The sequence below is a fragment of the Zerene cesonia genome, chromosome 3 (assembly GCF_012273895.1).
Source record: "Zerene cesonia ecotype Mississippi chromosome 3, Zerene_cesonia_1.1, whole genome shotgun sequence".
NCBI classification, from domain to species: Eukaryota; Metazoa; Arthropoda; class Insecta; order Lepidoptera; family Pieridae; genus Zerene; species Zerene cesonia.
Window position 1 is genome coordinate 6254505 of NC_052104.1, and position 27226 is coordinate 6281730.

The window sequence follows — 27226 nt, forward strand, 5'->3', positions numbered from 1 at the left end:
GGGGCGCAGCTAGTTCAGTATAATTCACATGACTAAAGATTGGCAAAAGTTTGATGAAATTGTATCTTTATGAGTCTGTGTTGCATGTATTGGTAGGTAGAAATAGGTGATGTTTTGTTATTCGGGAAGCAGCCGTTTTAAGGTTCAGTGTTACATAATTGTAGCGAAGGTCCGTTGTCCGATCCCGCGGACACGTCACGTTTACAGAAACATCAGTGTCCATACAAAAAGCGGGGATCGACAAAAGAATCTGCAGGGCGCATTGTCCCGGGTCATTTATCAAGAACGCTCGGCTGCCATCGTTCGAAAGCAGAGCTGATCAATGCTGTACTGAGATGAGGGTGGTGTTCATCGAAATATTTGTATTATTTAACTTATAGTAATCTGGTAATTAGTTGTTATCTGTAGTAAATAAGTTAAATTACTTGCAAAATGCCTAACTGTTGTAATATTACATTTACCTATACTAATAATTATTAGTATAGGTAAATATAGGTAAATAGGTAAATATTACTATTATAATTATAATTATTTGTTACAATTGAATCGATTTAATATAATATGCTTATACCGCTCATAGTCCAAATTAGACCAACCTTTTATATCGCAAATGCACTTCCCGGCACACATCATAAAAATCGGTGAACGCGAGTAGCACTCGCGACACTAAGGATTCCGTACAAATAAACTTAAGAGCCCCATCAAATTTATGACCGTTGCTTAGCCTAATTTTTTATTATTTGTTATTTTAACGGCAACAGAAATACGTCATCTCTGAAAATTGTAACTATCTAATTATGTACTTTTATTTTGTTTTATTTATTTTTTTCGAGCAACTTCTAGGACAGTCAAAAGAATTAAAAAAAGCTCAAATTTATCTACTCAAATTTATCTATTATCAAATTTATCTATCATAGTTCATAAGATGCGACTTGGTGAGTGATAGACTGACAAACAGACGGACGGCGAAGTCTTAGTAATAGGCTCCCCTTTGGGCATGAATCCTATAACATACGTTTACGAGAATAGGTATTATTTATATCATCGTATATTAAAGTAATTTTACATCTCAATATAAGTAAAGTGCTGTCACAATGTTTGTTACTATAGTCTCCCGAAACGACTAGACCAATTTCCATGGAACGTTATGTGCAAATCGGGCAGGTCTAAGAATCGAATAAAGAAAGAAACATTATATTCCCCTTTATAATAAAGCATAATATATTAGTTGCTTCATTAAGTTTGTCTTATAAGACGAGAAAAATACAAAATTCCGTTAATTCCAGACCCGTCTTGGGCAGTAAAAATCAAAACACGTGTCACTTACCTGGGCATAACCATACATGACGTAGAAGAAAATCTGAACTGACCTAAAAGTACCAATATAATTCGAGCCCCGGCTTTATTAAGTAATAAGCTATTTTGGTTGGATATTTCTTTTAGTGGTGGATATGGCGGGGGTCAAGTTTGTTTGGCGTTGGCGTCAATGTCACTTACGTGTTTAACCCGGCGAGAAGATGGAGGAAATGATAGATGGCGTTGTAACGGGGCCGATGCTGAAACGCGATCGACCGACCGGGAATTCTATGGAGCTGTTAATTATTTTACGTGTGCTATTTGGTATAAAATGAGTAAAAAATAACGGACTTTATGGAACATTTATGAACATCATTAATTTTAAAATTATTTTATAATACTATCATTTGTATGTATAAAATACCAGTTAAATTGGAGCGTGATTATCGTAATAATGATCTATGTATCACTTTCTCGTGTTTTATGCGTCATTATTTCTTTTTCAATATTATTATTTCCAAACCAACAATTTTCGAAACAGCAGCTCTATATAATTCTAGCTTTACTCCATATCCTCCGACCCTCACCAAATTCCAAATTGTTTTTGACTGACAGCTAAATGTAAGTTAGCGTTGTTTGAGCGACGCACCGCAGCCTTCGGTATCCCAGCTCTTTCTATAATTATTTCTGCTCCGCAACTTTAAATATAGTCCTTAGTACCTGTAATATTATAGATTGTATATGAGATTTATCAACATTAACTGAAATTCTGAGTGAAGTAAGAACTTTATACGATAAAACAGATAATGGAAAACGAATAAATGTAGTAGTCTTCTAATTCTATTCTTAAGAGAATTATCTGTAATGAAGGTACAGGTGCGTAGGTACAGCCTCCGGCTCCCCCACTCACCCTACGAAACACAGCATGCTAGTATTTCACGCCGGTCTTCTATGGGGGTGTGGTACATCCTCGGTGCTGGTCGAGCTGGTCCGTTTCGTGCCAGAGCGTGCTTGATTTCTACATTATAAAAATATAAAGTTTGACTTATATTTTTAATCGATCTTGAGCCTAAGAATGTCGACGTGCTAACAATATATGGGCAACAAATGACGATTTTGTTTAATTTTCTTAACAGGTGCAGATGCGAGCGGATAAATTGTGTTCTGAAAAAGGAAACCCAACTCCTTAGTAATAGTAGTACAATGTTTAGATTATAATTACTATAATTAGATTAGTAAATATTGTAAGTATCATCTAATATTGTACAATTACACAGAGCAATAAATTAACATATAAATCAAATTAGCAAGTGGTTTTATTGTGTTCAGTCCTTAAAATATAAAATGTTTTTACAAAGACATTACGCCGGATAACAAAGAAACGAGTAAAAATGAGTAGCAAGCAGTTTTGCATACGCATAGCAGTATTTATATCGATCTTTCTGCAATGTTTACTCTGAATATAATGGTCTCCTTATTTTCTGAAGACTATAATCTATCTTTGTAAATGCAAACAGATCCCATCATTGTTCTTATGTGAAAGAATTACGAATATCTATTAATTTAACATTAGCTTTCACGTTTATAAATTTAGGATCTAAATTTCATATTGCAAAGTGTACGCACGTAAACGATATAAAATATAAATAAATAAAAAACCTCCATTACATATTGGTGTGTGCAGATTAACAAATTATTTATATTGTGAATAACATATATAGTGTGTGTTGACATAGTAAGTAAAATTTCTTACATCCTAATCCATGTTTTAAGAAAAGTCACACTTTCAAAATTATTACCGTATATGTAGTTTCAATTATCTACGTATAATATTATTAAAGTACGTCTGATATTAGACGTAAAGACGTACTATCTGAGGAGTGACACTGATTATAGTTATGTAAAGCTCATTATCATTTCCTTTGGCATCTGCAATCAAACCAGACCACCCTGTATCAATGTAGTGGTCGTGGTAGATTTTTAAATCAACATAAGCGACCATTTGTTAGAAGTATGGATATAAATAAATAATAATAATAACTATGCTTTACACTTTTTTTTGCTTTATAGGAATACTAGCTGCGCCCCGCGGTTTCACCTGCGTAAGTCCGTAACCCGTAGGAATATCGGGATAAAAAGTTGCCTATAGCAGTTGTCAAGCTGTCTACGTACCAAATTTCATTGCAATCGGTTCAGTAGTTTTTGCGTGAAAGAGCAACAAACACACACACATAAGGAATTATAAACTTTCGCATTTATAATATTAGTAGTATATATACTACTATATTGTAATACTAAATCAAGAAATACAGTATTAAAAACATTGATAAATGGAAGTAATAATCATACATATAATGTTATATCTGTATATACACTTATAGGATGTACAGGTAAATCTTTCAATAAGGAAAATAACGACAAAGCTATCTTGCTTATATACCAGCTAACCAAATTAAAATGTACCAAATATTTATAGGTACATTCACAGGCCACGAGGTGAACGTTTAGTGAGTTAGGTGTCGAAAGGGCAAGTTCACATTTGACAAGGGGCGACAGTTTGACTAATGATTGTAAACGTCGCTTACTTTCTTAGCTACAATAATACTCCCTCTGTTACGCAATTTAGGTTTCAATATGTGAAATATACAGTAACAATGTAAGCTTACCTGCATTGCCACAATGTGATGGTCACAAAATGTTATGGACTTTGAAAGGCAGAATCGAGAATCGACGAGTATTTTCTAGAAATAGAGGGTAGTAAGTGAATCTCAATATTGCTGTCAATATGATTTTTTTGTACCGTATACCGGACCCGGTATAACTTAAGGGTTTTTTTAATACAATAATTTGGTTTTTTGAAGTGAAACTTCTTTAGAATCGTTGTGATTTCAAACCGGATGCAACGGAAAAACGACAGGTAAGAGACAGAAATACAAAAATGTGTAGAATGAAGCCGGCAAAGAATGAGACATAAATATACATACTATTTTATTCATTCTTTTGTCGATTTACTGAAGTTTCACTTCTATCATGTGTGAATCGCACACACACCTTTTTTTTTTGTTTTGTTTTTCATTATCTTTATCATTATCATTAATTATGTAAGTATACAATAACGGCCAAACCTATAATATTATAATTAAAAAAACTGTACACAAAAATACTTGTTTGAATTGTAATGTCGGTCATAGATCGAGTACACGAAAGTTACTATATTACAAATCGATATCTTCATTCTATCTAATATTATAAATGTGAAAGTTTGTAAAGATGTGTGTGTGTTTGTTGCTCTTTCACGCAAAAACAACAAACGCAAAATCTACTGAACCGATTGCAAAGAAATTTGGTACGTAGACAGCTGGACAAATGGAATAACATATAGGAAACTTTTTATACCGATATTCCTACGGGATATGGACTTACGCGGGTGAAACCGCGGCGCGGAGCTAGTAATGCATAATTGAAGAACGATATAAGAATATGGACGTTTGAGCTGCGCGCCATCTAGTGAACATTGTGATGTTAGTTTTAGCACGCTCTGGTTACAAGTTTTTACGGAGAAAGGCATTTGTACAGTGGCGCCACTTCATAACAAACTTTTCAAGTCAATAGTCAAACATTGAAAACGTACGATACGAACAACATTACGATATCTATGGTCTCTGTATTATAATATAGATTCCTATGAAGATTGTGTCGCAATTATAAATATTAATAAGGAGTTTCCATAACGATTTTTTTTTTGTTTTTTGTATTAATTTTACTGCTCTCTCTATACATCGATATCATCAACGAGCTCTAGTAATAGCTCCTTTGATGGCCACTAAGCTTTGATTGACCTCTAGAAGATTGTCACGATCATCGATAGAGAAGAGAGTCGCAATTTTAGTCTAACTAGCAGTTAAAATTATTTATTTCTTGACGCTCGTGCCGGTTCTGCTTGGATATCTAGATTCCTGTTTTAACCCAAGGGAGCATTTAATCGGGATAAAAAGTATCCTATCACCCAAGTCAGCTCATACCCTGTCTGTATACCTAATTTCATCAAAATCCGTTCAGTAGTTTCAGCGTGATTGACGGCGAAACATCCAAACAAAAAAACTTTCACATTTATAATATTATTGTGATTCATTTTTTATGTGCCAGAATAAGTAAAAAAGTAATAAATAGATAATAGAAACGAACATCGCAAATATAAACCAGAGCAACTAATAAAATGACCTGTGGTCAACCATTCTTTCAAGATCTGAATATTTAGTGACACAACTAATATATAAGTGTTCACTATAGGAACTATTCATATGGAAATCCTACTGTTAATAGGTACGCGTTATAGTAAACTTATGAGGAGGTTATCGATTCACTTGCATTTATATATTTTTTAGTTACATCGTAGCTTTTGGGTGTATCGATTTTGATGATTTGAAAGCTCATCAAAATCGATACACAACCTCCCATGCGGTCCCATTTAAATTATGAGACTTTTGACAATTTGATGGAGGTTTAAATTTTTCGTTAAAAAACAATTTTAATCCTTTTTGAGAAGTTACAAATAACATGTATATATAGTTGTATAGTGGAATTTATAATCCAAGCAAAGCTGTCTGGAGCAGTGGTGGAGGAATTGTAAGAGAAGGGGGAAAAGTCCGGGATTCGAGACCAGGTGAGCAAGACAGAAATATTGTTTTTTTTTTATCTGCATAGTATGCACAACACCATGCTCAAACGGTGGAAGTGAACCATTGTATGGAAACCGGCATCTTCAAGGATTCAAAATTTCGACGACATCTGCTAACCAACACTTCGCCAGTGTGATTGATTATGGCCTGAACCCTCATAAAAGCTGAAGGTGATGATGATTATGACTTATACTCCACTTGGAAATGTAATTCACGTTCAGATGAATTCTAATTCAGATCGAGCCAAAAAGAATCTGTTTTCTAATTAGTCTCAAATACTTAAAATTTTCAACAGTTCTACTTACCACATTGGGGGATAATATTTTCAAATATTTTATTGGAAAGCGAATACAAATAATCGCGTAATATAATTATAACAACATTGCATTACGTCGTACTTACATTCAAAACTAATGTAGATGATATTGTTACTGTCCGCAATACCTTGTAAATTTGTTTGTCCTTATAATACCTATTTACATTAAAACAAAATATCACATGTCACTCGATAATGAGATGTGATAATACAACACTAAACACTTTATTAGAATTTGGATCTAGAATGAATAATGTAATGTAAATCTTATAGCAACACAAAAGAATTGCTACTATATAAAAATAATATTAATTGATATATTAATTCAATACTGATTTCTAATTAAAAATTTTATCTAAAGGTAGGTACAAATAAAAAGTAGAAAAACCTACACCAATTTTATTTTTTGAGGGGGTATAAAGAAGATTATTTATCAACGCTACAGTGTTTATCAAATACATAAAGCTGAAAGCAAAACCAAACTATGGTTAAGTAAATAAGGAAAATTTGTATTAAAATCCTAATCTATTTTTATTTTGGTGGATTATGTACGTAACAAGACTGGCCTCTCCTTCGCAAAATGAATCATAGCAGGTCTGACCTTAGTGGGAGATAAATGCCTTCCTGATTTATTTTAAAATATCCACGTATTTAAATTGATAAAACTCACATTACAATGAAATGTTACATTGTTTGTTTAAAATTTTTAGAGCATTCATAATAGAAAAGGCTAAATTGATCGTATACATATATACATATTTATACATAGTTTATAGTTTTACTAGTTTTTCGACCACGGCATCGCCCGCGTAGTCAAGGAAAATATAGACAATCTGTGAGTTAAGCCCGCATTAACCCTTGTCTGTAACTATGTCCTTTCTCGGGTCCCAAATTATCTTTTTGCCAAATTTCATTCAAATTAATTCAGTGGCTTAGGCGTGAAGAGGCCATAGACGGACAGGCAGTCTGTTATTAAATTAGCGTTAATAATGATATTTTAGTCAGTTTATTTTGGAATGTGATAAGGGAGTATCATATGCACTAAGAAAACGTAATTACATATTGGTAGAAAATAACGAGTTACTAATATCTATGAGGGCTCGCCAAGGACTAACAAACGACTCCCGTAGCGCCTCCACTAAAGCGGCTCGACGGGACACGGTGGGGTTTTAGTCGGTAGATATCCGACATAATCCACGCCTCCTTCCCCGGAAACCCTGGGTATCTATGCATAATTTCCACAAACCAAAAAGTATTTATGAAAGCACATCTTAGTCGAACCTTTTACCTAACCAATTTCTTATTAGCAAGTATATTTTTTTATTTCTACAGTTTTCGTTAAGTATAGGTACCTACCTACTACTTAGACGTAGAAAGCTCGCCTCTTACGTATGGACAAGATCTTATTGGCATGATTTCTAATAAAAATATTTGTAAATCTTACGTGTGCTCAATTTAGTTAGAACAAGATTGTTCCAATCGATTACTTTACTCGAACTCGAACTCGAACTTACTTTAATCCTTATAAGTACCTAATGTAATAATATTATTATTAGAATAAAGTTTATAAATTATTAATAAAAATTATAAGTAAAAAGAAATAAGCAAATTGAATTAGATAAATTACTTTCATAAAATATTGTACGACGTTTGACATCTGAATATAGCTTATTGTGTACTTTACCAGCAGCATGAGTTTGGTCATATTTTAGTTGTAAGAATTTAAATTCCACTGCATTAATCCTACAGGTATAGATAAATGCCGCTTTAGTATGAAATAAATTAGTAAATAATATGATTATTTCTTCAAAGCATATTATATTACGATTATTAAATCCGATCACGATCTGAAAACGAAAAGGAAAATTTGTATAATTTTAAAAGTTTTCCACACTGAAACATCAACTTTCAAATACATTCGCACCCCTCTTTTCCGAGTGGAACCATCCAATGAACGGCAAAGAAGCCGCGCAAGGGGCCGCGCCCATTGCTGTTGCAACACGCATGCGTCCACTGCAACGGCACTATCACCAACTATCCATCTCTTTCACACCCATACTAAATGCATCCGTACAAGAGTGACAACTGACGCATTTTCCGTTACATGCAAATTTTTTATTCAGTTGCAAATTAAGTGTTGAATTAAGTAATTATGTATTATTATGTGAAATCAGGAGTGTTTTGTATTATGAGATAAAGTGATAGTGATGCTGTTTTTTGCGTTAATGCAATATTACTGCTTACCCCCTGTCATTTAAATATAATAAGCTATCTACGCCAATTCAAAAGTAATAAGAATATATTTAGTAGGGACATTAAAATTTGCTTTCATTAATTTAATAAATTACTTAAGTATTCTGGTATAAAAATATGCTTCTGATAAGGATTAAAAGTGTCAAAAGTATCAGAGGTACCTACTTTGTTTATAATTACGTATCACGTGATAAATAAAAAATAGTATGCAGTAACATATTGATAGTAATCAACAGATGTTTTATTCTAATAAGAGCCATAATGTACCTAGCACCCAAACCCTATCAAATATTTCAGATAAATTCTAATACGAAAATAATACACCGCTATAAATCTTAACTGACCTACGAACCAATTCAAAAAAAGAATACAACCTCAACCTCGTTATAATTAAATACCAATAAACGATTTTTAAATCAACAACAAATTTGTCTCTTTCTAATTATAGTGGTAAGTAAAGGACAGTTATATTCACCCTATGTCGTAAATTACAAGACTCGTGGAATAAGCTAGCATGTGCAAGGATTGTCGCGAGCCTGGTCGTATTAAGTTGTAATAAATTTAAAGCCCTCGGGAGAAAGTCTATTGGGACTATACAATAAGGTGTGGTATGTTTTCATTGGATATAAAGGAGTCCTTTGGAGAGAGATTTCTTATTTATTCGATTTAATCAAGCCCACTGTTAACAATTTTGGTAGAATTTTGAACTTATAATCGGTTATTCTTAATCTCTGTATTTTAAATAAAATTATTAAAAGAAAATGTATTCACTAAAACTGCATAATAAATAGCTGAATTCATATCCAGCAAATTTATATATACTAAGTTAGGATTAATATATTAAATGTTGTATAAAAACTTATACTCTTATTACATACACGTTTTTACCAAAACCGTTACATTTACGAAATTTAAATGGCCACATTTCGAATAAACAGGGAAGAAATGCCAGTATTACTAAAAATACGTTTCTTTATCTATAAATCAATAAGTTGTATATAAACCCAATTGAGTCATCTCTTATTTCAGATTATTTTATTATTTTTGGGTGAGTAGCATAGCAGTGTTTCTCTATTTAATTTAGAATATAGTCACCTTAAACCATAATTTTCGATCATTCTAAATACACCTAGATATAACCTTAACCAATTATGTACCTACTTATACGTTTTAAATAAAATACGCTGCAAATAGCGCAAAAATAAAACATTCAGATAAAAAGGTTTTCATTTTTTATAACATTTTCCAATATCTTATAAATTCTTTACCAATATTCAGTGCTAAGTCCCAGTACCACAGCCCCAGTATACAAATTATCACATAGGTGATCAAAGTTTATATTATTACAAACATCATCCCTATATATGTTTTGTTAGTAATTAATAATTGTGAAATAACCATTTAACAACAAACAAAATAGAGCACCTAATATGAGCGTTGTACATAAATAAATATATAGACTTACTTTATCACAGATAGAGCTGTTTTAATGTAACTAGCTTTCCTATTTGTTTTCTTCACATTACCTATATTCAATCATCATACGGGAGGTCTCATTACAAAGACGGTTACAATATTGTGTATAATTATATATTATAGAGTACGCAACAAATATATTACGGACATCAAGACCGGAACACTGGAATACATCACCTGCACGTAGAGTCATCAGAACTTTCTGTATTCTATGCGATTTTTCACATTGTCATAGGGTGCATAAAAATAGATGTTCCAGTTTATTATGAGTACTACTCAGTAATTTTTATCCCTCAGTGAGACGTCATGTCACGTCACCTCTGATACATGGAGTATGTCCGTTCTTTTTGAATGGTACTAAGTGCAGTGGGATTGTATTTTAATACATTGCTTGCGATGTTTGTCATTTCGTGTCTGACAAACGGGCATTTGGTTTGATGTAAATACATGTAAATATTGCTTTGCGGTGATTAAATGGACAGAATAGTCGAAGTTATAGTATAGCTGATATACATTGTGAATTGAATGCATGTAAGTTTTGTACATTAATCGTCATCGAAGTGAATAAATGAACCACTATTGTCATTATCTACTTTAATTTCAGTGCGATCCCTAAGAAGTGCTTGTGAAATTTATGCTAAACGGCGTTAATTTAGAGAGCTCACAAACCTTTAACATCATCGAGTATAGTGTATCATTAGTCCAAGCAACAATTTGGCATAAACGAAAAATTGCCTATTCCGATTCGAAAAGACGGTTTATTATATCAGACATTAGAAACGTATCGATTAGCATAAAGGGAAATCAGAAGAGGTAACAATTTACAATCAATAATCATCAATCGGTTCATTGAATACGGCCCGTAATTACGCGAGCTTGGAGCCGAGCGTTTAGCGTGGAGCGGGAGCGGATAACACGTGGCGGCGGCTCAGGTGCGCCCCGCCCCGCCCGCCCCGCGCGCCCCGCCCGCCGCTCGCTCGCGCGCCAGCCGCCAAGCGAACCGCTCACCTTCCTGTCAGACGCGCAGTGCACTCGACGCTCGAACGCCGGGAAAACACGGGCCGTTTTCCGCTGCGAAGTCCGCACCAACTTCGCCGCGATACCGACATTCGAGTACGATAATATCGTTTCGGACACTGGTTCGAAAGTTGTTTTGTGAAGTGAATTTCGTGGGATGTTTGTGAATTTTCCACTTTTGTGTTTGTCGAGTTGAGCTTTCGGCACTCTGAAACTTATTGGAGTGAGTATTTGCGATTTTCCTTACGTGATATTAAATTCAAAGACAACCTCATTTTAAACTTTCCCCTAGAAATATTACATCCATTTATATACAATTAAAATAAGTAAATGATTATTAAAATACAATGGGATTACTAGAAATATAAAAAAAATTATGCTTAAAAAATAAAAACGTATTAAAGTAGTTATATCGTATTTCTTGTTCAATTAAATTCAGATTAATAATAAAATAGAGATCTGTTCGATAGAACCGAATTATTAATATTTCAAATCGACTCTACTTTTTTATCAAATTGAACATATACATACGCATACGACTTTATTTAATATAATGATCGCCTTTGAACAAAATATCTTTGTCTTACTTAACAATGTCAGGCAATTTTACTCGCTTGCACTGAATTAAAAGGCAAAATACAGAAATTATACTTCAAAGAATGATTTGTATCAAAATCTCACTGGAGTCATACAGATAATTTTTACTAAATCACTATCGTAACTATTTGTTTAAATAAATGTTAGCCCTTAATATAAATCGAATATGCACTAAAACATAAAATTATAGTAGAGTGGTATTTCAAATAACTGCACATAGGAAAAATTTCTTACTTTCATTATGTAATTTTTCTCTCTTACTGGACTGGAATTGAATTTAAATTCTACAGAGAAGAACAGAGAAGCTTTTAAAAAAGAAAAAAAATATATGTTGTTAACTTAACCAAACCTGGAACAACATGAAAATATTTTATATATATTATTTAATAATTTGAAATAATCCCACACTCACAAGATTCGGACGAGCATTTCAAAGGATGCCGGGATGCGTTAGAAATAAAAAATAAAATAAAATGTAAAGCAATGAAATCGCTCGGGCCATTTAACATGGACCGGACGGGAGTGACAAAAATCTTACTGAAATAAACCACGCACATGTTGCCCAAACATCAGATGCTCTGAGCAAGGCATTTACAATTTATAATAACTCCAATAACATAATTAAAACTATTATATTAAATAGAAATGATATAATTATTATTCATGTAGTAAATAACGCAATGATATTCCATGTCCATAACATTTCATACAATAAATATATACATATAGTATTTGGTTTGTAAATACATTCTAAAAGATATTTTAAAATAAATATAATTTTTGTCTCTCATGTTGAAAGGTTATAAAGGTAAAAGTTATTTTAGTTTCTATTTAATCCTACTAATAATAAAAACGCGAAAGTTATGTAGTATGGATAGATGTTTGTTATTCTTTTGCGTAAAAACTGCTGAATGGGTTTTAATAAAACTGTACAATAATGTAGCTTATACATCATAAGACGTGAGCTATATAAATCCGCGTCCGCGGGTGAAACCCAGCGGCAGCTAGTATGGTATATTTTATTCAAACGATTGGTGGATAAATTAATTTGATAAGGTAGGTGGTAAAGAATAAAACTATGTTGTGAAGATTCGAAAATACTTCTAGAAGAAATCAAATTGAACAAAATATATAAACATTTGAATTGAAATTTGAAACTAATGTACTGATTTAAAAAATAAACGTTTAACACTTACTCGAAAAAAAATCTTTAATTAACTCTATATTTCTTAATTCTTTCTAATATGATAATTGTGAAAATACGTTTGTTTGTTTCTTTTTTTGTCTTTCTCTGAAGTCGCAACGGAGCGATTTTATGATATGATTTTTGAACCTGGAGATAGTTAGAAGGATAGAGTGACATAAGCTATATTTTATAGAGATGTAATGTAAAAAAATATCTGTCTCATAGGAATTTGCTATAATATGAATTCGCGGGCAAAGCCACGGACAGAAAGCTAATATCAAATAAATAGTTTAAAATAGAAAATGACCACCATGATTTATCAGTCCTTTTTTTATTAGTTAGTACCTTCCAGCATTTAGAATACTTACTTACTAAATTACATACCTTAATAAAAAAAAAAAATTAAATATGTAACTATGTTTACTAACAGTTAAATTTAAGAGTCAAGTTTACGATTAACCTTTGATATTTGGAAAATAAAAGCAATAATGCAATGATTAATTGTTTGCTCAATACTTATGACAAATTACAGAAAACTGCACCGTACGAAATTTATTGAAAACTAGATTTTGCCCGCGGCTTCGCACCCGTTAATTCGGAGTAGTTTAATAGACGGTATTATACTTATAAACTCTCTTGAATCACTCTATCTACATAATAAAACCATTCCGTATTTTTAAAGATTTAAGCATACATTGGGACAGAGACAGCGACTTGTTTTATACTATGTAGTGATTAAATTTAATGCATTGTATAACTTTAATATCTACTTAAAATCTAAGAATTACAGATATTAATATGCACCATACTTATCATTACTCAAAAATAGGTAGGGTACGTAGGTACTTAAGTTTATTGTAATTGTGTTTAAAATAAGAGATTTTATTGTTGTTATAAATGAAAACTTTAGTAACTATTGAATGTTCTTTCTATTAATTATTTTTATATATAGCAAGATCGTTACAGATGAGCAAAACTTTCATAGCTAGTACCTATGCAAGTAGCATACCCAAGTCTTGTAATTTTAAACATTATTTTGCAAAAATATCTAGGTATCCACTAATCTAAATTTAATATTAATGCTTTAAAATTAATGAGAACATATCGATTGAAAATAATTCATTTTGTATTATATATAATTAGTTAAAATTAGACCATTTAAAAATAAGTACATATTTACAAAAGAACTACAGCATTTATAACGTGAACGAAATACCGAATAATAATAAACACTACCATAAAACATCGCAATGTATCAAAATTACAAAATCTTAACAAATGGTCTCAAGAATTGGTCTCGCATGACGCGCGCATCCAATAAATCCCGCATACGCATCAAATGCACAAAATTACACGATGTACAGAAAAGTGGGAACATTTGTCATTCGTTGCGCGACAAATAAATCGAATACACAATGACTACTAATTTGCTCATAAAGATGTATGCACCGGCGAAGTTCATAAATCGGCAGAAGTCACATTCTACCGCGCTCGCATAAACCTCGGTAGACACTTTTATAGCCCTACCACGTGGCGGGGACAAGATTTTTTCCGCACTTGACTTAACATGTGTACCGCGCTTAGAATATCCCATGTAAATTTATTGTTTCTTAATAGACCCCCCGTGCTAGGCAAATGATCTTTTGTGGAAATTGTAACGAAATTTTCTATTCGTTGTTATAATACGTAGAGGTCTCATAGACATAAATTACTAAATGTTTGTTATAACAAATTTTGTTTTAATGACTAACTTGTATATGACACTCAAATATAAAAGACATTTGAATCATTCTTAAACGAAGTAAGAAACCAAATAATAGATATAACGTATAATTAATGTCATATGTTTGAAAACTTTAAATGCTCCGATTTGTTCATCTAGTGAATTCCATTAAAATATTATTTGACATGATCTGTACAACCATTCGTCACCAGTAACGAGGCGTAGCACTTGACCAACTAATGTGTTTCATTTTATCACAGGTCCATCAATCAAGCTCCACTCTCAGAGGACAATTGAACTGGACCGCGAACGTTTCAGCACTTAACATGTCCAACTGAACTATTCAGGGGCCTTCAAAGCATGACAACCTAAGAGTAAACTTCAGACGAGAAAGAAATAATAATCTGTTATCGATGAACGACCTAAATTATAACGCAGGAATGAGTTCCTACCAATTCGTCAATTCGCTCGCCTCGTGCTATGGGAATCAAGTCCCGGGGCGCACGGGGACCCCGGTGGAACAATCTGGACATCCGGGGCTGCCCACACCGGGAGCGGATTACTACAACCCTAATGCAGCAGCTTCTGCATATCCGAATACATGTTATTCACCGCCGCAAGTTGGGCATCATTACCCACAACACCCATACGCCACCCCAGCGAGCGGTGCGCACATGCAACCTCAAACTATGATAGATTACACACAACTTCACCCCCAGAGACTGGGTAGCACGGCAAGCCATATGCACCAACATTCGAATCCGAGCCCGGGAGCATTATCACCGAATTTATTATCAGCTTCTAACCAAGCAGCCAATGCTAGTTGTAAATTTGCTGACTCTACATCTACAACGGGAGTTGCATCACCCCAGGATCTATCCACATCGTCAGGGCCAGGACGGACGTCTCCTGGCTTTGGTGTTGGACAAAATACAAGTGGAAGCACTAGCACTAAACTCGGACTGACTACGCCAATTGCCTCACCAGTGGAGCATAAGGCAAACATAAATCAGAACATCTCCAGTCCGGCATCAAGCACATCAAGCAACGATAGTAATGAAGCAAATAATTCGAGTTCAAGCAACACTAAAAACGCCAAATCTTCAGGAAATACTCAGGCTAATCCACCGCAAATATACCCATGGATGAAGAGAGTTCATCTTGGTCAAAGTAAGTAAATTTTATTATAATAAAACAATGCCATGCATCCTCGATGAAGATGTTAATTAATGAATATTAATGATATTTGGTTTTTATGGAGCAAGTTGATTAAGCTTCTTTCTAGAAGCAACATCCAAAACCACGCCTATTCATAAAACAAATATTTCTGCCTAATTTGAAAACTATTCATCAATCGGATGCCGAGGTGGAGACAAAATAAATTGTATATCTGTTTATAAAAGCATTAGCATGCGTTAATGTAGGATCGATGCGGCAGTCTGATGGATGATGGTCATAATAGACCATAATGGTTTTGTTAGCGGGCGCTCACAAGTGAACACCCAGGCTTTTTTCTTCTTAATGATGGGAAAAATGCACCATCACTAGACGCGTAATTTGACGGATTCTAACCTCCTAGTTTTAACCGTAAGCTACTCAGTTATTAATTTCTACTAAATTGGTTCTTAACGCACGTGTGAATGTCATTCACACAACATTCAACATCTAAAGTTTATTTCCCAAAAATTCAAAAATTAACCAAAATCTGACACTTAATAGCAATCCCCAAAACACGCGACTCCGTATTATTGCGTCTGGTATATTGCCACTTTTTAAGGAAGGAGAATTAAGGACTTTACGCATATAACTCTTAAATAGCAATTAGTAATTTATGGACTTGTTAGTGACATCATATGAAATTTAGGTAATTTATCAATAAATTATAAGTAAAGCTTATATAAAAATAAGACCCGACAAAGGTAAAGAAAACAACTAACACAAAGACACTGTATTTTTATTCAGCATAGTCATTTCATAGGTATTTGAAAGCTCTGTTTTTTTATTTCGTATTGCGAAGATCGTAATATATATCAATAAAATTTTCCACTATTTAAATAATACAAAAAATAAACAAAGATGTGCCTAAAAATATGAAAACACGATCACAACACAGCCGGCCTGTCACACATTGTAGATATCCCGAGATAGGACAGCGCACATGTTGCACTCAATTCCTCGAATCATTCCATTGTTTTTACGTACATTGTCTGGCCTTGTCAAGGTTCACTAGTGTCACTAGGTGTCACAGTTAATTGGTGTCGAGTACATAACTTCGGTGTAGCTTCGCGACATAGTTTTCACGCGTTTAAATTAGGATGGTGATACATCGCACGCTTGATTTTCAAACTGGGTTAGTTCAAATGTTACATGAGATGTTTGCATTTCTAATTTTCATGTGAATTATTACACGCTTCAAACGTCTTTCGAATAAGTCAGAGTCTATTCCTGATATTGATCATATTTTGAATTCAATATCGACTTGAATAATTCACCTACAAAGTCTTATATAATTAATACAATGCAAAAACATATATTTGTATATGTTTTCATAACCAGGTTCCCATAACGAAGATCAACGAAATGACAATTTTAGTAATTGTTCAATTTATTATGACAAAATACAAACATTTGTTAATAGCACTTGAACATTGACTCATGCATTCGATTTATAATAAACCTTGCATGAAAATATCAAAGACAGAGGTCGGAAATCTTCCATGTTTTACTGCAATAACTCAAGTAGAATTAGACATAGCTATGCGTGCTAACTTCTTAGTTCCAATATTATTTAAGCTTATAAAGTACATCATGTGAAGTTTATTTAATTTGTACTTATAATTATAAAGCTAAGTCTGTAGCTAGAAATAAAAAAACAGTTTGATGGTGTTCCTGATCACATATCCGTATAATTGGCGTTATTTTTGCTATTATATATCATTAGATCATTAACGCGCCCATCGTGACTAATTTATCAAACAAAACTCAAATTTGGTTGATATATTAATAAACTGCATCATTTTCAAAGAATCGTTTAACAATTTAGTAATAGACTACACTTACTACTAAACCTTTTTTTTTCAATTAAAATAAAAGCCATCCCTAAAGGATTTCGCTGCTCAAAGTGATATCTTTCACCAATAAACAACAACGTAGTATCGATATCCTCAAGTAATTAATTATTTTAATAACAACTTCAAAAAACTACAACGTTAATGCTAAAATTATTGCTAGAGTGTTTCACAAATAAATCAAAGTGTTTGCTTCGACGGTAAATTATGACTCAAATAATATTATGCTAAAGGTAGACTTGAAAGGTTTTGAGGTATATTCCTTTTACTGTTTTATTATTAACCTATGGAAATTGCAAAACCGTATTGTACTTTTATTACAGCTTGGACATGAATCACCTCTGTAATAACTCTGAAATACTGAGTGTGAAATGTGTAATAGTATAGGTGCTTTAAAAGAATTTAGGCGTGGCCCGTTCAAGATATTATTGCGTGATAGCATAATCGAATAAACTGCACGCAAATTATCTACTATGTCGAATTTTGTTTCAAAACATATCATACGGTCCAATACTATATTTTCTGAATAATTTCTAAAGCAAATCAAATTCTCATTTTAAATTTAATTTGGTTTTGAAATCGCAAACGCATTTGTACTGCACATCGCGAAGTGCATATTTATCAAATTCCGCTACTAAGATGAAAGATACGCAATCAAGTTCTAGAGAACACGAGCAGCCAGCCGACGCATATGCATAAGAGTAAATAAAAATAAAAGGAACGGGTTAAAATGAATAAATAAAGTGGAATGGGGATTAGTGGACGATCGCTGGTTGGTCGTCGGTTCGTAATGGCGGCGATGATTTGCAGAATTCACTGGCGAAACGGGCTCGATATGTATTCTGTTACAACAGTTAAATAAGGAGCTATATGGTCAAAGCTATTGGGTTACTCGGTGCTCAGACTGTATAGACGATTTTTAATTAGTAAAAAAAAGATCAAAATTATTCCTAAAGAATAATATCTTATTAAAATACATCTTAATAACTAATTACACTGAAGCATATTCGTGTTTATGGTTAATTTACAATAAAAAAGTCCGTATGTCTTTAAATCAACGTATTAAAAAGGGCGCAATACATCAATCGGCATCCACGTGAGTTTCCCAAACTCCTCTGGGAGAAAACAAGTTCAAATATTAATGCCGACTTTAACCTCTATAAAATATAGCGGTGATGGCACATTTCTCATGGTTTATCTTTTTAATACAGTGTCTGGAATTTTTCATGTGTATAATGTTGAATCATTTTTATCTGGGATTGTAAATACTACACATATATACAAAAAACTTGGAATTATGGTATAAACTATAGGAAAAGACCATATGGGCTCATCTTGGTGTTTTTAAGGCCAAAATCTTAATTTTAGGGGTTTTGTTTTTAGCACCTTCCGTATTCATCTTCAAAAATATTTAATATAACTTTAATTTCATATCGTTCGGTAGCATCACCAAAAGTCATATAAAATGTTTTCCTTCGTATAAAATAGTTGGTCACGCATGATTAGTAGTATGCTCATAATAATATACGAAGAAGCAAACAAAATTAATGTGTTTGTATTTAGAATGAAGTAACACTGACATACATTTACCAAGTATGGAATGGATGCCTTTGTCATTATCAAACATCGATGTCTATCTGTGAAGGAGAGATTTTACGCTTGATTATTCTCGCTGCCTACTAGACTAACTTTCGTCATAGCTATTTCTCTATGAATATTATTATGCATTAAAGTTACTAAAATTGTGTCAATGCCATAATGATATATCATACTGACGCAAAATCTTCATGGTTCATGTTATTTGTAAGATTTTAAAACCGAAAGATTTATTATAAACGTTTTATAAGTTTTTAACTTTTGGTTTCAAAAGGGCTTCGATAATACATTTTGAATATTATAAGCACTGAAGAACGACGTTTTTATCCATCAGTCAGGTACATGACACTAATCCTATAAACATAAGCTAACCCAAGTGTAGCATATATAAATAGGCTTTGCGTTTAAAAAATGAAAGAGAAGGAGAAAGATAGATATAACCTTCTTGTTTACCCTTCCGTCTTGTTTACCCCCAATATGCGATAACAAAACCCAATTCTCTTTAAATGCAACTACATAATTTCTACTTCTATTTTATGTGTAAGCCTTACTTAGGAAAATTGGTACCAAGTTTGATCGTGCAAAAGATTCCATGTTGTTTTTTTATTGATCTCTCTGTCTACATTGTTAGTCTTGTACTAATATGTAATTCTACAGTAGGTATTGGTTGTTTTGAACAGGTTCTGCAGTATTCATTAAAACCATTACGGCGATTAGTAGACCATTTGCAGCGCCACGTTTTTATTCCAACCATGTCGTTATTTTAATCGTTTTAACTAGAGAGTACATTTTTGCTATAGAAGGAACGTAATAATATATTAGCCGTTAGTTGCATTACGTGTTTATTTCAAGTTGTATTTTTAATCAATTAAAAAAAGACATAATATATTATACCTTATCATTATTCAATAGTAAGCTTTAAAATAACAGTTAATTGAAAATGCAGAAGTCTTCGATTAAAATTTTATTAAATACCAATTACAGAGTTTAATATTACTATTAATGACAAAAGTGATTAAATATTAAAATTGCGGTTTAAATAAAAAAAGAAAATTCTTCCACTTTATGAATTCACATACAATTTAGTATTCTGAAATACTAAATACGCAAATTACTAATCAAGAATTTAATCCAAAGTTTATCGACCTCGCTGCAATAAAAACCTTCGCGCATATTATATACTGAATAAAATTAACACATGCAAAATAAAGGCCGTCTGAGAGGTTTAATTCGTTTTCAATAGGCCATGTCGCCGACACTGATTAACATCAAGGGTTCTAGCACATGCGCCCGCGCATATTGCGTATTCCGAATTAGCATAGGCATCTCGGGTCGTTACTCAATGCTCTCGCGAATAAGTGATTGTGTTTGTAAACGATTGGAATCGGAAAATAATTCGATTTTCTTGTTTTTTCAACTTCTTAACTACGAGTATTAGGAACATTGAAAAGGTTCTTTGCTGTGTAGTTATTAAATGTATTTGTGAGTATATTAAGGAAGTTTTGAATGTTTTAAATGTGTATAAGAAAAATAAACATTACAGGCATGTTTCTTAGTTAAAACTTTTTGTCATATATTCAAGAACATAATATTTCTAAGTAAAATTACATTTTAGAACTGTGTGTAACTGTTAAAAACTTATACGTGCAAGATATAACAATATAATATACAAAGTTCATCGTAAAAAGCTTATAAAGCAACATTAATATTCAAGTATACTTTGAAGACAGACATATATTATGATATGCCACATTTATTGTTTAAATTTGCCGGAACGACCATTCGGTTGCAGGGAACACGGGAATGTTTTAAGACGAAAATAATATGTTGTTGGCATAAAAACGGATGACATAGGTATGACTTCAAATATTAGCTAGAAGGTACTGTTAATTATTACAACACAATTGATCAATTTAAATGATTAAATCTTGGATTTACGGACGTAGATGGAATCGTGTAACAAAATTGCTTTTAATTTGTGTTAAAATACAAAAGTGATTTAATAAAAATCATGTATTTTGAGTATAATAAACTTGTTTCACATGCGGGTATTCACAAAAAAATTACGGAAAGGTTTCCGACACAGTTCACTTCAAGCACATTGCCCTTACATTGTTAAACGAAGGAAACGACTTCATCCCGGAGACAAAGCCAATAATACACTTATTTCTGTCATATTTGATATAATACTAACACTACAATTGTTTTCGAAACCATAAATAACTGTATACAAAAGATTCGCGGTTTACTCAAAAGTTAAACGGGCTGATAAACATTTTTTTTTCTTACATCTCGAGACCGAATTTCCTGCGGCGGTACGACTATAAATATTAATACAATCAAATGTTTTGACGTGGGCCTTTTTTAAGCTTTTATCTTGTACCTTCGCTTATTTTTTATATGGATCGATTTCGTTTTTATTTAGTGTTAATTTGGGCAGTGAGCGTCTTTTAACAGATCGTAAAGTAGAGTCGAGTGGGGCGCGCTTTGGCGCCAGGTGTCTATTGAAATTCTTTGCAAATATTTGTGGGGTCGTCACTTAACAAAATCTTTGTAAATTTGGTTAGATAACGATGAAGAATTTTGTGATTGTTTTTTTGTCAAAGATGAATTTAAATTTACTTTAAAATATATATTATTTGTTTGCGTTATTAATTTTTAACTAGAATTGAATTTTATTTACTTATCACAAAGTCACTCTAAAGCTTGCTTAACGCCAAAGAAATGAAATCAAAACTGTTATCGTTTAAATAACAATTAACTGCACACTAGAGAGATGCTTTAACCTTTATAAGAAATTAATTTTATTTATCTTTACGACCTGGGCTTATTTCAAATTAGCATAACGGTGATTACTCACACTGTATCATTAATTCTTAAATAAAAACATAAATCTTGAGGCTGACTTTAAACGCTGTAGAACAAACACCCACTATTTCATTAAAATGCGATCAAAATTAAACCTTAGCAGAACATTAATAGAAATTAAATAAGCTTATATCATTCGTCGTAACTTCGGTTTCGACAAGATCTGATCAAAGTATCTAAAATGGTCACAGTTAGTGGGTTAACCACTTTAAATTGTCATCTGTCTGATTTATTTCTGTTTCTTTTGCGGTCAACACATTTTTGTCTCCGTCCCGTCTTTCGGATGTAGAAATGGGAATGCTTTCTTCTGTTATTCTCTTTTATTTGTGAAATTTATTAAAAAAAAAACTCAATTGGTATTTCATAATTACAACATATTGCATACTAAGAAAGGACAATAAAATTTTATTAGCTTAGTTTACGGTCATTTGGACCAGTCTGATAAATGGTAGGTAGATACTTGTATTTATTAAATATTTAAAAAGTATAGTAGTTCCAGTTTATCATTCTTCTATTATCGCTGTACAATGCAATTATTTTACCCTGACCAGGTTAGGCTGGCGAGCTTCAAGTAAAACAAAAAATATTCATGCTTTTATAGTTATTGTTTTAAGATAGTTCACATTCATCAAAAGTTACTGGTATTGCGTATTAATTACAATATTCATACACCGTTGGATCATCGAACGCAGTAGTTAGACAATTTCTATAAACCTTTTCAATTATCGATGCATAATGACACGATTTTCCCATCCCATTAAGCGCACCACTGTTCCGTTTACGCCATCGGCAAATCGAGTCAAACGCTCGTAAACTATAATCATTTGCGGAGTCCATAAATAATTGCGTAGTCGGAACTTCGAACCAGCTTTTTGTCGATGCGGCCGCGCAGGTAATATAGTCATAAATTTCCATAACCACCATTCGATCTTATCAAACATGATTTTAATTTGATTTTGTAACCACACGTGTTGAGACCGATCCGGGCGAGTTACGATCGTAGGTATAAGCAATAAACACACAGTTTAGTAGCACATAATAAATTTGCGAGAGCATCACATAAAGCATTTTAATGTCCGTGGAATACTAATTTTATAGTTTGTTGAATTTGTTTTTTATTTGTATAATTTTAAAAGGTTTCTTTTATTTCTTAGTTTGATCTTATAATGTGTATGAATAGCAATTTAAAATTAATGCACTCGCTACTAACAAAAATTTAATGCTATTACTTACAAGGATCTATTTCACCAACAAGATGTGATATGTTATTGTTAATTAAAATTTTTAGAAGGATGATGATGATCTAAGTACTAACATGTTTACTCTAACTTATTCCATAGACAGAGTTACTCAGTTAAAAGCTTTATGCCGCAGCGTGGCGTATATATTAGCTGAATAAACTAAAACTATTCTATCTCTATCTATACGAATTGCAAAGCAAATTTCAGCCAAGTCGAGCCAATTATTTTTTGCACCAAACAAATACAGAAATGTGCACCTTCTCTACACTTTCTATATAATGTTAGTACTAAAATCGTATTTATAACTACCTAAATCTTACTTAAGAATTAAATTCCAAAGTGCATTCATCTTTGTAGCCAAGTGAAAGTTATAGTAAGCATCGACCCACTTCACACGAATATAATGACGATACAAATTGTCAAAGGTAATCAATAAACTATCTCAATAATAACATGGTGTTTGTTCATCACGTTTTTAAGCCTCTGACGTGTTATATGTCATTTTAATTATATGATACTCAATGGATTATTGTCTATGTTTTATAAGCTGTGGCTTAAGGACTTCTTGCAACATCTTTTTATATTTTGTTTTTAAGTAAAACTCACTACTAACAAATCTTACCACTATTAATAAATCTTATTTACGAAAAATATAACGTTTCCTAGATTCCTAATCTCAATATAGTTACTGTATGATAATATTCGCAATCTAATGAGGCTCAATATTAAAAAAATATATATTATACTGCTTGGGTGACTGTTCACCTCAAGGTGCATATTATTAACTATTCAAAATTTGGTTTATTTCATGTTACTCGAAAATGTTTGCTACAAAAAAATATGGATCAGTTAAGTACAATTGTTCATAAGATTCCACATACGTTACTAAATGCCAACAGGTTACACGAAATACTGACCGCTTATGAAATGATATCCACCTACGTGAACCATTATCTAGTATCAAACTATAATCCATTTATTACCGCTTTTGTTTACGAGGCTCGCGTATCATCGACTATTAATTATAATGCGTTCCTCACTTCGAACTTTGACGTTCTCGCTGTGTGACAGACCAGAGATAAGAATGCTAATGTTATTTCATACTGACTGTACTTTATTCTCTAATTACGCAATGGAATATGACATCTGTTACAACCGAATAAAGTACAAATTAGAGCTTTTTTATTCAGCAAGCGGGAGTAATAGATTTCTAACCCTACGGCTTTCCATTAGAGTTGAGTTTTAGTTAAGCAATTTTAAGAATTCGAACACCTTTGTAAAGAACAGAGTTGAGAATTTTGATGGATGTGGTTATAATTGTTTCTGTATCGATTATGCCATTGATAAATATTTCGACTATTGCTCATTTTATTAATGACGTGGAAGCGGAAACGTCCTGGGCGAGTCGGTTGTGACGACAGCGTGACGTAACAATTAATATTGGAGCTGTCAAAACATCTGTCAGCGAATGTTATACATCCTTTCTTTGACGTAATCCAATTTTAAAATCGATGCTTCAACTGCGATTGTTCCAAAATTCGATCAATTTTTACCTAAAATAATCTTGCTATAAAACATTGACATTCACTAAATAAAAGATCAGACATAGTTACTTGATGTTTTGAGAATATTAATTTAAATATTACGTTACTATTCGTTCCGACGGGTTTCACCTCGTCTGCCCTTTCAGACCCACCCAGCTATTGTTACAGAAACAAACGCGTAGTTGTAATTCTAAAGCAATATCTAAAATATATGTAACGCTTCTATGCAATCACGCAGAATCGATCAAGTACGTATTTTCAATTAATCTAAAATTAACGGCTCCGTATAAACCAGGAAAGCAACGAACCGGAGAGGAATTTAAATAGTCTGTAGACGACTTTAGTGCCGGCACTCTGATGGTGCGGAATCTAGGGGATGGTTAGTGGACGAACCATTTTAAGCCCTCCAGGCGTGGCTTAGAGTTCAATTTAAAACAAATCAAAATGTAGGCGAAATCATTAAAGTTGGTCAACTTTTTTGAAATCATCAATGAACTTTGTGTTCCACTCTCTGGTCGCATTTGTTATTGTTAACTTTAGAATAAGTAAATTCAATTTCATACCTAAGCATATATTTTTCATAATTATATTATGGACGCCTTAGTCTTTAAAGGATATGTAGATGGATATATTTTGTTACTCTTTAACGCAAAACAGCTGATCGAATCTAGAAGAAACTTTTCGTTGACTGTATTCAAGCACTTTTTTAGATTAGGAGCAAGATAACAAAGAAAAATGAATATGTTATTATGTTAAAATTTATTCTGAATCCTTGAAAATATTTTTTTTATTATTATCGTATTCTGTATAATCACACAGTTCACCACAGCGTAAACATATGAAATAATATAATTATATTGTTAAGTATTAAACCTATGTAACAATAATTATTTGCATTTGTAATTAGGTTATTTATGTCATACCAGAAAAAATATCCGTAAGGTAACCACGTAGATAGTATTTATTTATATAGGTATATGGCAAATTGAAGCCAACATACCAAGCAAAGGTCATGAGAACTCTCCAGGCTTGGCATGTGACGGGGGTTGACATACCCACTTCATTAATTCTTCAAACTCCTAATCAATACCTTATTGCTACAAAGACGTGACTGACGCTTTTCTTGCGAAAAGGTATTTCGAAGTGTAGTATGAGTTAGCGCAGAATTATTTATTCGATTGTCTGGAAATAAAAACGTCGTAGTAATAGATGGAGTCTTTATTAGGTTAGGTGAGGGTAGACAATCATTAATAATTCAAATTATAGGCCATTACAATTCTTGTCGTATTAATATTATTTAGTATTTTTGAATTTAGGACGCCAAAATTTCAAGACATTTTAAGATTAAGTTACTGACCATCGTTTATTATTACATTTCGTAATTATAATCAAAAAGTTATGATAAATAACTATTTAAATGATATCGTATTTTATCACTGGTCGAAAGAACAGTTGTATAAAACTACCCCAAACCGCGCTAGGGCTGCGTCAAAGCTACAAACTGACAGATATTAATGATTATATGGAAAAATATCGTTGCGTTTCCTTTCCCTAGCTTTTAAAGCGTAATAAACAATGTGCAATTAAAACGCCAATAGCAGATTGATGGATTGATTAATTTGTCCGTTTGTTACGGTAAAATATTTTTCTTTTTGGGTACAAATCGAACGTTTCATCAAAACATTCGTGTTTCAGAAGTAATAAGAAAAATAACAATAATTATCAACATTATTGCAAATTAGATTGATAAACAAAATAAACTTTTAACTTCTAAACATTTATTTGGGACCCAGTAAACTTGTATTAGCCATTAATTATTACGGTAATTAAAAGCAAAGTTATGTTTTTGAGTGTGGGATCTTGAGCCCGAGTTAACCCAGCTCGCACCAGTAATACCTTCGTCACACATTCACAGAAGACCGACGTGAAAATAGAAGCGCACTGCTGTTTCGTTCGGTGTGTGGGGGAGCAGAAGGCCCATATCCTCTACTTACCTCTTTCAAGTCCTTCCATGAAGTCAATCCTTTCCTTATCCTTAACCCCTTTTTTATTATGTCGTATACACCATATATTAACGATGTGTCCATAAGTTCTAGCTTTGATCATTCAATGACCCGATGGTATCATCTTAGGAAGCTTGACCTGACCAATTATAGAACCATACTTTATAAGGCATGATATAAAGGTACGATAAAAACTATAAAAATATTTTATTTATGTATGTTGTTATTAACTATAAGATTACGGTTTAGACAATTTATTTTAAAAATGTTTTATTGAAGTAAACATGTTTGTACATGTTGATGATGCTTATGTCCCACAATAATATGTAACTGTTTAACCGATTTTTGTCAAATAATTAATCC

The 27226-nt window shown here is 32.6% G+C and overlaps 1 protein-coding gene across 1 annotated transcript in view; it reads left to right on the forward strand.

Annotated features, from left to right (window-relative positions):
• The first annotated feature begins 11046 nt into the window (after window positions 1–11046).
• LOC119838767 (homeotic protein Sex combs reduced) overlaps window positions 11047–27226 on the forward strand; it is a 31339-nt gene continuing 15159 nt past the window's right edge. The window contains exons 1-2 of the mRNA XM_038364872.1: window positions 11047–11260; window positions 14804–15713. Coding sequence (XP_038220800.1) covers window positions 14957–15713 — 757 coding nt within the window. The 5' untranslated portion in view covers window positions 11047–11260; window positions 14804–14956. The remainder of the gene's footprint in view (window positions 11261–14803; window positions 15714–27226) is intronic.